This window comes from Lepidochelys olivacea (assembly GCF_965140295.1).
Source record: "Lepidochelys olivacea isolate rLepOli2 genome assembly, chromosome: 2".
In the NCBI taxonomy this organism is placed as follows: Eukaryota; Metazoa; Chordata; order Testudines; family Cheloniidae; genus Lepidochelys; species Lepidochelys olivacea.
In genome coordinates this window covers 180850398-180866108 of record NC_140412.1, presented here as the reverse complement: position 1 = coordinate 180866108, position 15711 = coordinate 180850398, and the positions used below count along the sequence as shown (strand labels likewise).

At 41.6% G+C, this 15711-nt stretch overlaps 1 protein-coding gene across 2 annotated transcripts in view; it reads right to left on the bottom strand.

Annotated features, from left to right (window-relative positions):
• Nucleotides 1-15711, bottom strand: part of ELMO1 (engulfment and cell motility 1) — a 417156-nt gene that overhangs the window by 288416 nt on the left and 113029 nt on the right. For both annotated transcript variants that reach the window (XM_084621572.1, XM_084621573.1), the window contains exon 5: nucleotides 12764-12814. In XM_084621572.1, coding sequence (XP_084477698.1) covers nucleotides 12764-12814 — 51 coding nt within the window. The remainder of the gene's footprint in view (nucleotides 1-12763; nucleotides 12815-15711) is intronic.

Genomic DNA, 15711 nt, shown 5'->3' with positions numbered 1-15711 from the left:
TATTATTTCAAACAAAAATTCAACAGTCATCTCCTACCTCCCCAAACAATCTTTCATTGAGATTTTCCTTCTCTCCCCAGGCCAGGTCTACACCTAAAACTTACGTCAACTTAGGGCAGGTCTACACTATGGGTTTAACTCGACCTAAGTTACGTAACTCCAGCTACGTGAATAATGTAGCTGGAGTCAACGTAGCTTAGATTGACTTATTATGATATCTACAGCACGCTGTGTCGAGCTATGCCACAGTAACTCCCATAATGTAGATAAGCCTTCAGTCTCCATGACTGTTACATCTGGGAAGGATGGCTAGCTGCCGGCATGGAGATTTTGCAAAATATTATTTCTCAGAACAAATTTAACTTCTATGAGTTGTTACCCACTCTAGACTGGACATTTTGGAGGGTCTTCAAAAGTACTACATCAGCTCAGCTGAACTCACTTTGAAAATGGTTTCAAAGACATCATTAAACATGTTACTGAAACAAACCACACTCAAAATCTATTTAGAAGACCTTCACTACTGTTGCACGAAGAAAAGTCACAAACTAGAATGTTACGGTCCCATCTACAGAGATATAACCAACAAATTTGACAATGATCATTAAAGACAGTTACAAAACAGGATGGTTGGTTGCGTGAATGGGGCTAGATGTTGTCGTAACTATGCTTTAGTAAGAGCGGAGATCTAGGCTAATAGTCCATCTACACTGCAAAACTGCTGTGTTGTGGGATCACATGGTAACTTGATAATGTCCTGACCATGTTTTTTTATGGCAGTTTGATCTTGCCTGTGTGGATAGGACCTAAAACAGTTACAGAAATTTGCTGCAGCCTTGTAAAGGCCAAGTTTTGCCACTGACTACAGTGGGGTAAAGATTTCACCCATGGCTGTAACAGTTCTATAACATTTGTGCAATATAGTTTGGTCCATTCTACACAGGCTAGCCAAACCATGATGTAACCTAGCTATGATATAATAGTAGTTAAACTCACTTTTGGCTGTGTAGATGGGAACTTAGTCATCTCCTCAACTACATTTGCCTACACCAATGTTAATGCTACACTAACTGTAGTGCAACAGCAAAAGATTTCCTGAACAATGAATGTGGACAAAGCTTAACAGGCCAAAGGTCAAAGTTTCTAGGCAGTGGCGCCTATGGTATGTAAAGCAACCCCCTGCAAGTCTGTGCATCCAGAAACCTGCATTCTTTTTGCCATCAGAAGAGAGAAGAACTGGTATTGGCAGATCAGATCTTGTTTAGAGAGTAAAGAAATATTTTTCTTAACAGAAATATTGGTAATTGTCTCATGTGGCACCTGGCCAAATATGTAATGTTGGCTATTGGCATTATGTGCCACATGGATGAAAATATTGTTGCACTGAACAACACGAAGCCCTCAAAAATCTCCAATTCTTGTTGCCATAGTGCTCATATGTGCTCTTACAGCATGTACAGTCTTGCTGAACAATGTATTAAAATGACACCCAGATGATGCATGCTGAGTGGTTACCAGGGTGCTCTTTTAATGATTTATAATTCATCAGTGGATGGACAGTAGAGAGCATCGCTCATTAAAGAACAGTAGAGCTGGCTGCCACATGTCTGTTCTTATTAAAATATGATCCAGGTAGGAATAAAAAATAAACCCCTTTTGAGAAATATGATGAGGGGAATTAGCCAGAACACTGCTGTTCCAGTAAAGTAAGGGTTGTATTAAATGCTCTCCAGCTTAGAAGAGGAAGAGGCAGAGGAGGAGAACAGGAAGCTTGTGAAATGCACTCTGTCAAAGCTGGAGTATTTCAAAAGGCCTCCAAGAAACCTAAAATATCTGTCTAGTCTTGTTGAAAGGACAGCCAGGATAGGCTGCACTGTCTGAAGTAGAGACAGCTTGACAGGACTGTCAGCTTTACAATAAAAAAGAAATGATCTAAGTCCAAGGTAGGAATTTGCATAGAAAACTCCTCAACCCTTTGAAGGTTAGGAACTCCTAGGAAGGGTTCCACTGACTGCTATAGATAAACCCATCACTGTACACTGCCTAAGTACTCCTGGCATAGGAGAATACTTCAGCCCTCGTATCTTTAAACTTTGCAAACAATTAAAACACAAACTTAGGGAAGAGGAAGAGCGTCAGCCTGGGAAGGAGGTTGCAGAAATTCTGAATCCAGACATTCTCAAACATTGATGCACTCTGGGTGAAATCCTGACCCTACCGGCTTCAACAGCAAAACTCTCAATGATTAAGTTCTTCAGGGCAGGGACTCTCTTTGTTCTGTACAGTGCCTAGCACAATGGGATCCTGGTTCATGACTGGGACTCCTAAGCACTAAAGTAATACAAATAATAATGGCAAAACACCAATTGACTTCAATAGGGACAGGATTTTACTCTTTGTCCTTTACAACATAATTTAAGAAACATATCACGAAATACAAGATTGTGTACACATTTCAGCTTGCTATGCAGAAAAATTAATCACATCATTCCCACTGGTGTAAACAAAATCAGAATGTCTAATCCCCCTAGAATAACGATGGGTACAGACCATTAAGGGTTAATCTAGAGTATTTAAACCAATCAAAGCAAGGAAATTCTGTGTTTAGGCTGCAATTTCATCCACAATCATACTCCAGAAAACAGTGGATGATTGGACATGCTATATAATCTGCATTATATGCAAACTAAATCCAACAAACCACTTAAGACCAATTGGCATTTTACTCCAACTAAGCAACGAAATTCAATTGAAGGCTGCATGGGCAACTGGTTACAATTTTTATAATAATACTTAGCAATTAAAACTTAAGCCCTGCACAAACAATCCACAAAAGAGCTCTGTGAAGTATGTTAGGATCAGTGACAGTCATTTAAAGATAACAAACCCATGACAAGAGAAGATACTGGTCCAGGGCTACAAAGTGAGTCAGTGGTAAAAGTATTATAGATGTAGCGCGTAGGCATGGAAAAAAATATTTTAAAAGACGTTTGTGCGCATTCAGTAGCTACCTATTAAAAGTTTAGAAAAGCACACAATCCAAGGGTTTGGTTTTGGGTGTTTTAGTTGTACATACTGTTTATAACATCACCTTGGAAACTTGAAAAATTAAACTTTTACTCTTACCCTAAAAATAGCTTCTCCCTTCATCGCATGCAGAAAGACACATCAAAGTAGTTCATTATTTACTATTACAGGGTTATACAGAACTGCTGATTAGGTTGTTTGTTTGTTTTTAATATTTAATTCATAATTAAAAGATACCAATGATTACAAACTTGCGCCCTAATGAGTAGCCCCAGTAAAGTTAAGTTTAGTGGTTGCAAGATCAGGGCCTCAGGGTCTGATCCCCAGCCCTTTAATCATTGAAAACATTGGGCCTATATGCATAAGCAAGGACAAGAGATGGTCAAAAACCGATTGCCAATCTCCTTTTTGTGTGTATGATAATCATGGTCCAGACACCCCGAGGGGAAAACAGGGGGTCTGAACCCCAACGAATGTGCATCTGTGTCAACTGGTTGTATACCATGTTATTGTGTATAAACATATATCAAGTAAGGTCTTTTATGAAAACTTGTGATGTTCTGACCTTGATGGTCACCAGGAGATGGGTATACGGTTTATGTTTATAAACATATGCATGTACATGTGTGTAGAAAACTGTAATTGTAATCATGGTGCAACTACAGCTCCACCTCATACCAGCCGGGGGAAGCAATCAGGCAGGGAGGGGCACCTGCCAGGCTAACTGTTTACATGAAAATAACTCCAAGCACATAGCATTGTACAACTAAGGGAAAGGCAATGATGGACCATTAACGTTAATGGAAAGACATAGAAACTGAAAAGAAAAACCCAGTCTTGGAAAACTAAGGAAAGAGGCAGTTTCCCCCTCTCTGTGTAACCACAGTCCCAGAGAAAGAAAAAAAAAATTGCAAATCCTGTTAAAAGAGAAGGGGTTTATTACATGAGAAGGTTACCCAGAAACAGAGGGCCAGCATCTAAGTGGGGTACTGTCCATGAAACACTGGATACCACTACGACAGAGGGCACACTGGAAAACTATTAAGAGGCAATGGATAACTTGTATTAGAGAAGGGAATTTAGCTTATATAGAAGTGTGAAGACTGAGATTGCGTCTTTATGGTTACAGTCTGTGTAACTTGTAAGTGTTTGCTTTTTCTTAAAAAGAAAAGGAGTACTTGTGGCACCTTAGAGACTAACCAATTTATTTGAACATAAGCTTTCGTGAGCTACAACTCACTTCATCAGATGCATAAAGTGGAAAGTACAGTTGCATCCGATGAAGTGAGCTGTAGCTCACGAAAGCTTATGCTCAAATAAATTGGTTAGTCTCTAAGGTGCCACAAGTACTCCTTTTCTTTTTGCGAATACAGACTAACACGGCTGCTACTCTGAAACCTGCTTTTTCTTACTATTTCATCTTTGAATCTGTGATCTTTCTATTACATAAACTTTTTGTTTATTTTTACTCCAAACAGGTCTCTGTTGTGTAGTCTTGGTGGAGTGTGAAACCCCAAGTGGACTGATAACTGGGGGCAAGTTTTACTCCTTTAGGTGATGAACCAGAAGGGAAAAGTCAGAGTGACTGGTAGTTAAGAATTTAAGGGAAAGATCTGGGAATACTCAGGACCAGAAGGGCTATTGAGGTCATCTTGAAAGGAGTAACTAAGTGGGTGGAAGCCATGGGGAGACCTTTATGTCTGTAGGTTGGCTACCCATATGAGAGCTCTGAGCCATAGTTGCATAGCATTAAGGCACCCAAAGTTACAGTGCAGGTGATCATCTGGGTGATCCCCAAAACATGACAACATGATTTTCAAGGACATTCATGAAAAAATGGTGTTTGCATTTGCTGAAATGTTCACAGAAAAGGATAACTGAGCCGTAGCTCACGAAAGCTTATGCTCAAATAAATTTGTTAGTCTCTAAGGTGCCACAAGTACTCCTTTTCTTTTTTTGATAATTATTGTAAGTACTTGTGGGCACATGTATTTGCACAATGATACTTGTGAAAAAGTGTATTTGCATGAGTATTCATGCTGGAAATCTTAATGCAGGCATCCTGAAAGCTATTTGCGGGTTCAGGAGTCATCCAGTCAGAGAGCCACAAAAAAAAACCTCATGTGACAAAGGTGGCTAATACTGGCATATTATTAAAGCTAATACACGAATCAATAATTATGGTACAGTTCACAAACAATCCATACGTTTGTATAAGCCATTAGTTGAATCATTTTGAACAAGATTATACACAGACGTCCAATGCTGTTTGTGAATAATTAACTAACTGATGCAGGGACAAGCCACTTAATTTGTCTGCTGCTAATATTTTACCTACCTCTAGTAAAGAACAGTCACTAGAATAAGGGTTTACAGGATCTGGTGTATAAAATATACGCATGAATGTTCACAAACAGTAGCAGATGCCATTCTGCTTACTGCATTGGAGGACAGACAACTGTGCTTTATGAATATTTTCACACTGTACAATAACAACAACTCCCTTATCCATCTACACACCCATCACTAGAACAGAAAAATCCCAGAATGGGCAATCCCAGACAAACTGATGTTTCACTCTCATATAAATCCATATAAAAAGATAAATGCTGGATAAGATACATAAGATAATTCCACAGAAACATAACTGGGCACAGGGGGAAAATGTGTCATGGAAAATGGCAAAAATACTATACAGTGCATACCGAAATATTGAGGAAGATAATATGAGAGTAAAGATAAATAGGAAAGATAGAAAGATGAGAGCCAAGATAATCTGAGAGAAATTCAATCTATACTCAAGTAACCTAGGAGACAGAGTGTGCGAGTCTTTTAAAGAGGCGGCAAGGGGAAGCATTGTTTAGGGAAAAAACAGTCCTCAGAGAATCACATGAAACATGAACTTTGCAAACAGATCTGAAGAAACAAAGAGACAGGTCAAATTCCCAACAGGTCTGACAATTCACATTCAAAGTTCCAACTCAGTGAAATTTCAAATAGGCAAGTCATAAATCTCTAAAGGAGACGGTTTATAATGGATTTAGCAATGTGCCAGTAATTACTGCATTACAAAAGTGATGCTATAATGATTTAGCAAAAAGAAGCCAAAGTCTAAAAAAGAACAAGTAATCTAAATTGGTGATAATTAAAAGAAAAAACACTGTACTTATACTTAGGGTTTCAGATTTAATTGGGGGGGGGGCGGGTGGAAGAACCCTCACTGTCTCACTTTCAAGTCTTTCTGGCTGTAGGGGATAAAAACCAGAAACTCACACCTGGAAGTGAAAGCATTGTGTAAGGGTGGGCATTTGCCCATGGAAATGGAGATTACTTACCTGTAACTGGAGGTTCTTCAAGATGTGAAATAGACAATAGACAATCCAGGAAGTTTTTGGAAAGCGTAGGGGACAATTTCCTGGCGCAAGTGCTAGAGGAGCCAACTGGGGGGGCGCTTTTCTTGACCTGCTGCTCACAAACCGGGTAGAATTAGTGGGGGAAGCAAAAGTGGATGGGAATCTGGGAGGCAGTGACCATGAGTTGGTTGAGTTCAGGATCCTGACGCAGGGAAGAAAGGTAAGCAGCAGGATACGGACCCTGGACTTCAGGAAAGCAGACTTCGACTCCCTCAGGGAACGGATGGCCAGGATCCCCTGGGGGACTAACTTGAAGGGGAAAGGAGTCCAGGAGAGCTGGCTGTATTTCAAGGAATCCCTGTTGAGGTTACAGGGACAAACCATCCCAATGAGTCGAAAGAATAGTAAATATGGCAGGCGACCAGCTTGGCTTAATGGTGAAATCCTAGCGGATCTTAAACATAAAAAAGAAGCTTACAAGAAGTGGAAGGTTGGACATATGACCAGGGAAGAGTATAAAAATATTGCTCGGGCATGTAGGAATGTTATCAGGAGGGCCAAATCGCACCTGGAGCTGCAGCTAGCCAGAGATGTGAAGAGTAACAAGAAGGGTTTCTTCAGGTATGTTGGCAACAAGAAGAAAGCCAAGGAATGTGTGGGCCCCTTACTGAATGAGGGAGGCAACCTAGTGACAGAGGATGTGGAAAAAGCTAATGTACTCAATGCTTTTTTTGCCTCTGTTTTCACTAACAAGGTCAGCTCCCAGACTGCTGCGCTGGGCATCACAAAATGGGGAAGAGATGGCCAGCCCTCTGTGGAGATAGAGGTGGTTAGGGACTATTTAGAAAAGCTGGACGTGCACAAGTCCATGGGGCCGGACGAGTTGCATCCGAGAGTGCTGAAGGAATTGGCGGCTGTGATTGCAGAGCCATTGGCCATTATCTTTGAAAACTCGTGGCGAACCGGGGAAGTCCCGGATGACTGGAAAAAGGCTAATGTAGTGCCAATCTTTAAAAAAGGGAAGAAGGAGGATCCTGGGAACTACAGGCCAGTCAGCCTCACCTCAGTCCCTGGAAAAATCATGGAGCAGGTCCTCAAAGAATCAATCCTGAAGCACTTGCATGAGAGGAAAGTGATCAGGAACAGCCAGCATGGATTCACCAAGGGAAGGTCATGCCTGACTAATCTAATCGCCTTTTATGATGAGATTACTGGTTCTGTGGATGAAGGGAAAGCAGTGGATGTATTGTTTCTTGACTTTAGCAAAGCTTTTGACACCGTCTCCCACAGTATTCTTGTCAGCAAGTTAAGTATGAGCTGGATGAATGCACTACAAGGTGGGTAGAAAGCTGGCTAGATTGTCGGGCTCAACGGGTAGTGATCAATGGCTCCATATCTAGTTGGCAGCCGGTATCAAGTGGAGTACCCCAAGGGTCGGTCCTGGGGCCGGTTTTGTTCAATATCTTCATAAACGATCTGGAGGATGGTGTGAATTGCACTCTCAGCAAATTTGCGGATGATACTAAACTGGGAGGAGTGGTAGATACGCTGGAGGGGAGGGATAGGATACAGAAAGACCTAGACAAATTGGAGGATTGGGCCAAAAGAAATCTGATGAGGTTCAATAAGGATAAGTGCAGGGTCCTGCACTTAGGACGGAAGAACCCAATGCACAGCTACAGACTAGGGACCGAATGGCTAGGCAGCAGTTCTGCGGAAAAGGACCTAGGGGTGACAGTGGACGAAAAGCTGGATATGAGTCAGCAGTGTGCCCTTGTTGCCAAGAAGGCCAATGGCATTTTGGGATGTATAAGTAGGGGCATAGCGAGCAGATCGAGGGACGTGATCGTTCCCTTCTATTCGACATTGGTGAGGCCTCCTCTGGAGTACTGTGTCCAGTTTTGGGCCCCACACTTCAAGAAGGATGTGGATAAATTGGAGAGAGTCCAGCGAAGGGCAACAAAAATGATTAGGGGACTGGAACACATGAGTTATGAGGAGAGGCTGAGGGAGCTGGGATTGTTTAGCCTGCAGAAGAGAAGAATGAGGGGGGATTTGATAGCTGCTTTCAACTACCTGAAAGGGGGTTCCAAAGAGGATGGCTCTAGACTGTTCTCAATGGTAGCAGATGACAGAACGAGGAGTAATGGTCTCAAGTTGCAGTGGGGGAGGTTTAGATTGGATATTAGGAAAAACTTTTTCACTAAGAGGGTGGTGAAACACTGGAATGCGTTACCTAGGGAGGTGGTAGAATCTCCTTCCTTAGAGGTTTTTAAGGTCAGGCTTGACAAAGCCCTGGCTGGGATGATTTAACTGGGAATTGGTCCTGCTTTGAGCAGGGGGTTGGACTAGATGACCTTCAGGGGTCCCTTCCAACCCTGATATTCTATGATTCTATGTGTGGTCCGTATCAGTATTCCACACATGGATACGCATGAGCACCACGTGCCTGAGTCCAGAATTTCTTTCAAGCAATATCCATTGGTATGTACAACATGTCGTAGCTCTCCTCATGCTCCCAACTGAGGGCATAAAGGCTGGTGCTGGCCAACATCTCTCCAGTTTCCCATTCTTACTGCAGCATACCCAATCCACAGCAGAGGGGACAGAGGGAGGGTAGTGGAATATAGATAGGGACCACACATCTCAAAGAACTTCCACTTACAGTTAAGTAACCTCCATTTCTTCTTTGAGTGATGGTTGTAATGTGTATTCCGGATGTGAGAAATTAACAAGGAGTAGACAAACTGGGGGTGGGTGCAGGGAAACAGAAGTGATAGCTGAATGTAGCACTGCTGTCCCCACAGCTGTATCCACAGTTGAGACTGTACCATGGTATAATGTTTTATGGAAGTATGCAAAGAGCACCAAGTAGCTGCCCTACATATTCTAGTCTGAGTATGTCTCTCAGAGATGCAGCTGAAGTAGCTTGACCCCTCAATGGAATGAGCCTTTATCCCTTTGGGGATGGTTGGGAAGATGCCAACTAGTTGGTAACAAAAGGTGATCCAACCCAAGATCCATTTAGAAAATCTCTGTGTGGATATATATTGACCTCTTGATCATTCTGCTGTGGAAACAAATAGTTTAGGTGTCTTCTAATCTTCTTTGTTCTTTGCAGATAAAAGGCCAAAGCCCTCTGGACGTCCAGAGAATGCAGTCTTCTCTCTTCTTCCAAGGCATGTGGTTTAGGAAAAAAATACAAGTAATTGGATGACTTGACTCTCATGAAATATAAAAACTACCCTGGGTATGGCTCTGGTGTGGAGGTGTAGCAATACCTTTTCTTTATAGAAGGTGGGCCAACCATAAGTACTCCCAGTTCACTGACTCTTGTTGCCGATGTTATAGCTATCAGAAAGGCCACCTCCATGCACAGACAGCTCATAGAGCATGTAGTCTGAGACTCAAAGGGAGTCTTAGTGAAAGATGACAGAACAAAACTGAGATCCCACTGAGATACAAACTTCACCACTGGTGGAAAGGTTCTGAGAATCCCCTTCAAAAATATAGTTGTGACAGGGTGTGTCAAATCATACAGTTATCCACTGGAGGATGGAAAGTGCCAATTGCTGCTAAATGAACCTGCAGGGAACTGAACGCAAGATCCAAAGACTTACAGGTAACTAGATACTCTAAGATATCAGGGATTCCAATGGAGTTCAGAGACAAATTGTGTTGATGAACCCAAGTGGAGAAATGCTTCCATTTAGCTGAGTAACAGCTTCTTGGCCAGTTCACTTGCCCCAAGGTCAAACATATTTGATGAATGTTCTCTAAAATAGGGGCTTCTTAAATGTTTTCATGGAATGTCCACATCCTAATTGAGTCTTGTGGACTTACTTGCATCTCACCCTTCCCATCCTCTATTAAATGACTGACTTCCCTTTCCATTTACAATAGCACACCATCCTGGTGACAGCTAATAATTCTGTTATGTTAAAGCAAGTTTCTGAAAGCATTCGTGTATTTTTAGCTGTATGTAGCATAAGGGTTTTGTCCATTCTGCAGAATTACACAGTTTATATTTGCTTTTCAGTGTCTCCTCCACATGTTCTGTTGTTCTCGGCTGGAAACAAGGAGGAAGGACAGACATGTGGCCATCCAGCTTCCCAAGGCAAACAACGGGGGCTCAGTGTAGGTCCCAAGCCCACAGATTGAAAACTCTTGCTCTATCTACCTTAGGTACTTATATACTGCCCATTATTGTAGTACCTAGAGAACAAAGATTTTCTTCTAGCATACGTACATGGAAAGCACCATTAATCTGTAAATTTTAAAGAGCACAAAAATGCCATTTACTAGCAACACCCAACCCTTTGAAAAGGTCCCCCAAACCACAGCCACAGTTTTAAAAAAATGTAAACATTTGAGAATAAAACACTGGAATTAGGTAAAAAATAAATAAATCAATGCTGGAAATTAGAAGGTACCATGGCTCCAACATGGAGTAGATGGCACGCGTACTTTTTGTGGAATTATGCAGAGGGTTTGTGTGGTACTCTTTGCTGACACATCAACACAGATTTTGCTTGGTTTTATAGGATTACAATTTTAGGCAACAGGGATGTCAGGTCCCCCTTTTCAGTGGGATAGATATGGATTGGTGCTTGATTCCCTGAAAACCACAGAGATTGGGAGGTATTGAGGAAGTCTTGGTGGGTGAGATTCCATGGCCTGCGTTGTGCAGGAGGTCAGACTAGATAATCATAATGGTCCCTTCTGACCTTAAAGTCTATGAGTCTATAAGTCCCCACCTCACCTCTTCCTGAGGCATCCCAGGAAAGGGGGTTAGATTCACAGGAAGCCTGAGCCATCCTATGAGGCCAGGTAGCTTCCTAGGTATTAGGTTGTCCTGGGTTGCAGGCCATGATACAGCTTGGAAGTAAGCCAGGTTGTGAGAGGGCCTTGCTCTTAAACTGCTGTTAAGCTTTGGGAATGTGGTACTCTGGAATTGAGCATGAAAAAAAGAAGGCATGTGACAGAGAGTACCACCTATTGCCTTCTCTCTTTTTACTGCTGCTGGACAGGTCACCTTATGAGAGATTATGCTCTCATGGAATGAATAAAGTTCCATTCGCTTGCCCAAAAATTCCAGATGTCTAACTGTGTCCTTACCGTGCCCTTCCATTCCCTATTTCTACTCCAACATATCTTCAACTTTGCTATTTGCATGCCCAGTGTCTGGTGACTGCAAACATCAAGTTGGGTGGGGTGGGTGTGAACAGAGAGGTCTGCATGACTTGGTGAATTATCAGTAAGATACAGAGTTTTTCATTTCTTTACTACAGGTTAGAATCCAGACTAGATTTCCCTTACCTGAAAGTTGCTAAGCAGTTCAATGGCCTATGTGAAATGAATTAATGGTCTCAGTCCAAGTCCTAATAGACAGGTCTTCACATCACAAAGCTTCCTTTGTAACTGGCACCCCTTTTGGCAGCCTCATCTGAAGCCAAGGATTGAATGGGCAGGACCTTTTTCATCCCTAGATTTGATCCCGCCAGAATAGAGTTGAGATTGTTTAAAGGAGTTGCTTTGCCTGGGGACTGAAATTTTCAGAACACTGCATTGAATCTGCCGTGGCTACCATGACCAGACAAACGCAGGTAAGCTGTTTTAGCAAGACAGTGCATTGGTGAGGGAAGATGGAGAGAGCTGTATTGCTGACACCCATGCTGCAGATAAACAGAGGCTTTCAATATGTGGCAGTATAGCTGAGAGCCCAGAAATGGGCCATGATAGGAATCTGGTGAATCCCACCCACCAGCTGAGAGGGAGTGGCATAAAAAATGCAAAATCTCACCGTCACTAGGAACCTGAGGAGGAGATAAGGAAGAGCAGTTCACTCAGTCATCCTCTCTCTCCCCCTTCTGTCATCCCAACCCTACTACGTGCCTTTAATGCAAACATAGTAGACCTCTCCCCATCCTGTCCTCCATCCTCCCTCCCAACTCTGAACTCTGCAGCAGACACAGTTTCTCTGATGGAGGCGTTGGTGCCATCTTCACAGACTGGAAGCTGTGCCACCTTGGAGATGAGTGCTGTGCAAATGGGGTGGGAAGAGAGGTTAGACAGAAGTACCCAGCAGCACCAACCCTAATCCACAAGCCCCACACCCAGCAACACTGGCCCTCTTCCAGATGAGTGAAAACCCTCCAAATCCCACAATGCATTGCAGTTGGACTGTGGGATACAGTAGATCATTGGGGCAACATTTTACACCATTTTGAGCATCACAGACCCCAAAAACATAGAGAACCACTAATTCTCAGTCCCTTCCATGAATTCAGTACAAGAAAAAAATTCATAGTAATCACCTCAACCAAACCATCATTATGGGAGACTGAAAAAGTTTAAGGAGAACGAACAGAATGGTAACTTACTGGAGATGTTGTTAATCGAAGGATCGCTCCATTTTTAATTTCATTGCGATTCTGAAAGAGAAAATCCAAAAGGTTTTATTCCCTCTAATTACAATCAGCTCATACAAAAGGTGCAACACGCACAGGATAGAATACAACATTAAACCAGCAACAATGCTTTGTCTGTGTAAGTGTGTGAATGCCTCTCCTGTGCATATGTACGCTAAGATACACAATTTCCCCCTTATTATGCAAGCTACCCATTGTTAAAGCAAGAAATAGAAATATGTATGTTCTTTATATGAAGTTTTAAACAGATTTAAACCATTTTAAGAATGACTTCATGTATTGCAGAATTTAGCTACCATTGACAATTTCTAAATATTTCTTTGAAATATACCATAATAGACATAAATAACTGCCAGTAATGTCTGGCTCTAATCTTGTGCTGCATAGCTGAGGAGTTTGTAAGATTGCTGAAACCTATCATTAAACATCTGCAGCATTTAAATGTTATCCCACAGGCTCTTCATTTTCTAGAACAAGAACATGCTGACAAACCACTGGAACCAGCCACTGAGCTCTGCCACCACTGTTTTGCACCCCCCTCCAACAAAGATGCTGAAGGGTTAATAAGTCAAACTACATCACTGATGTCTGCAAATTCATTTATACCACAAGTCATTTCTCACATAGTTGGCAGAAAGAGAAGGGATAAGATATTTTCTTTTGGCTAAGCTCATATAAAATGTTAAATTAAACTAAGGTGCCTGCAGGAAGCTAAGAATCTCGTAACCGTTTTTGAAAGAGTATGGGATAAGCCAATCTTCTGTCCAATAAGCCTCTTTAAAAAAAGAGAGATTCTAAGAGAGATTCTATAGCCCAAGACAGCCTGTGAAGTATAATATAATATATATAAACATATAATAGCACATTTGCCTATGTTGCACCTCACCAAAAGCTAAATTGATGTCAAACTCCCACTGAGCTTCAGTGGCCTTTTGATGAGTCCCAAAGTCTCAGTACTACCAGTATTTACCCTGGTATTTTGTAACAAGCTTGGGGATGCCTCTAGTGCAAACCCAAATTCTGTTGACACATTTATGTTTTTCTAAAAGATATGCTCTAGTTCAAACCGGAAATTTTTTTTGGTAAATTCTATGGCCTAAATAATCACAACGGTCACTTCTGACTTCAGAATCTGTTAATCTCTTACTTTGAGACACTGTTTTAACTTTTTAAAATGTTATATTAGTTTAAAAAAAAATCCAGCAACGTGTGATTAACCAATCTGAGGTAAGAGGTAAAACAGTGATCCTGAGTTCCTATAACTGCAAAATGCAACAGTTTGATTGAAGATAATTATATTATCGTTTTATCTATTTCTTTTATGAGAATACAGAGCACCAAAATGTAGAAGAGAGCAAAAACATTTCAAATTACTGCAGCGTAGAGTGTTCCATAGGTTGATATTTGGGGAGGGGGGACTTTTTTTTTTTTTAAAAAGCGATTTTCCCCAACTCTCCCTACCCCTATGCAGCTCAACAACAAAATAATATAAATAAGATGTATCCTGCTTGAAACCAAAGTGATTAAACGGGTCACTAAATAAGGTCCAGTACATGGTCTCTCTCCTAGTATTCAGAGCAATTCATGAGACTGGCTCTAGCTACTTCAGAGAGATCACGTCTCCATCCACAACATAAATGCAAAACTAATTTCTTCAATTTTGCTTTCCCCACAATAATATTTTCTTTCTCTCTGTCATCACCCCACCCCACCCCCGCCCACAAGTAAATAAAGATCTCTATTTCTTCAGCAGTCTTGGAATGGGGGGGGGGGGGGGGAATTCATGTTATTTCTAATTCCAGGCTAGGTACTTTAAAACTACTCAGATATTATGGCATTGGGGGCTACATGGGGGGGAGGGATAGCTCAGTGGTTTGAGCATTGGCCTGCTAAACCCAGGGTTGTGAGTTCAATCCTTGAGGGGGCCATTTAGGGATCTGGGGCAAAAATTGGGGATTGGTCCTGCTTTGACCAGGGGGTTGGACTAGATGACCTCCTGAGGTCCCTTCCAACCCTGATATTCTAGGATTCTAAATAGACAGAGTAGGTAAATATTTGCCTAAATAAATGCCAGCCCACATTATATAGAGTTGTACAGAAAAAATGAACCACAGTGCGTAAGTAGTGCTGGGAGAGATTTTGTTTTGACCTTCCTGCCATGTTCATTTCTCTGGCTGGGTCTATACCAAGATTTTCAGACCCCAAATTCTCAATGGGCGGTGGAAGTTGTAACGTAGACAAGGCTCAGACATTTTTTTTTAAATCACCAAGCCATCACACCTCGCTCAGAGTAGAGTACAGTAACACTTTCTTACACTACAACTTCCATCAGTGCTATCACTGTGAGCTGCTCTCATTGAGAATTAGCAGTCTATAAAATCCTACTGTAGACAAAGGTTTAAGGAAAAAAATATATTCCCTTTTATCTGAACGCATCCAAAGCATCAGTTTTCTAACACAGTAGGCTAGTGACACTTAAAAAGGGGTTAGCTTCTCCCCAATCAAAAATCCAATTTCGTTTATCCATTCTAAATAATGACTTAAGAGCCTGCAAGGAAACAATCTGTAAGCACACAATTAGACCAAGAGGATTTTTTACATTAACTGCATGGTGCAGTATTCAGTATGCCAGTTAAATTTCAACAACAACGTTTATACACATCTAATCTGCTTAGTGGTAGAGAGACTGTATCTGGAGTTCTTACTCAGGATACCTGAATGTCATTTAAACACAACATCTTGGATTCTGGCATTCATGTTCAGAACACAAGGGTCAGTGTTATTTAGGGTAGGATATGCCATTATTATCTAGGATGCAAAAAGTGCATTTGTTTTCCAAGGTATTTGGAGAAACCTCCTACCAATCTCTGTTTCACACAGACACAGCAGATTCATAAACA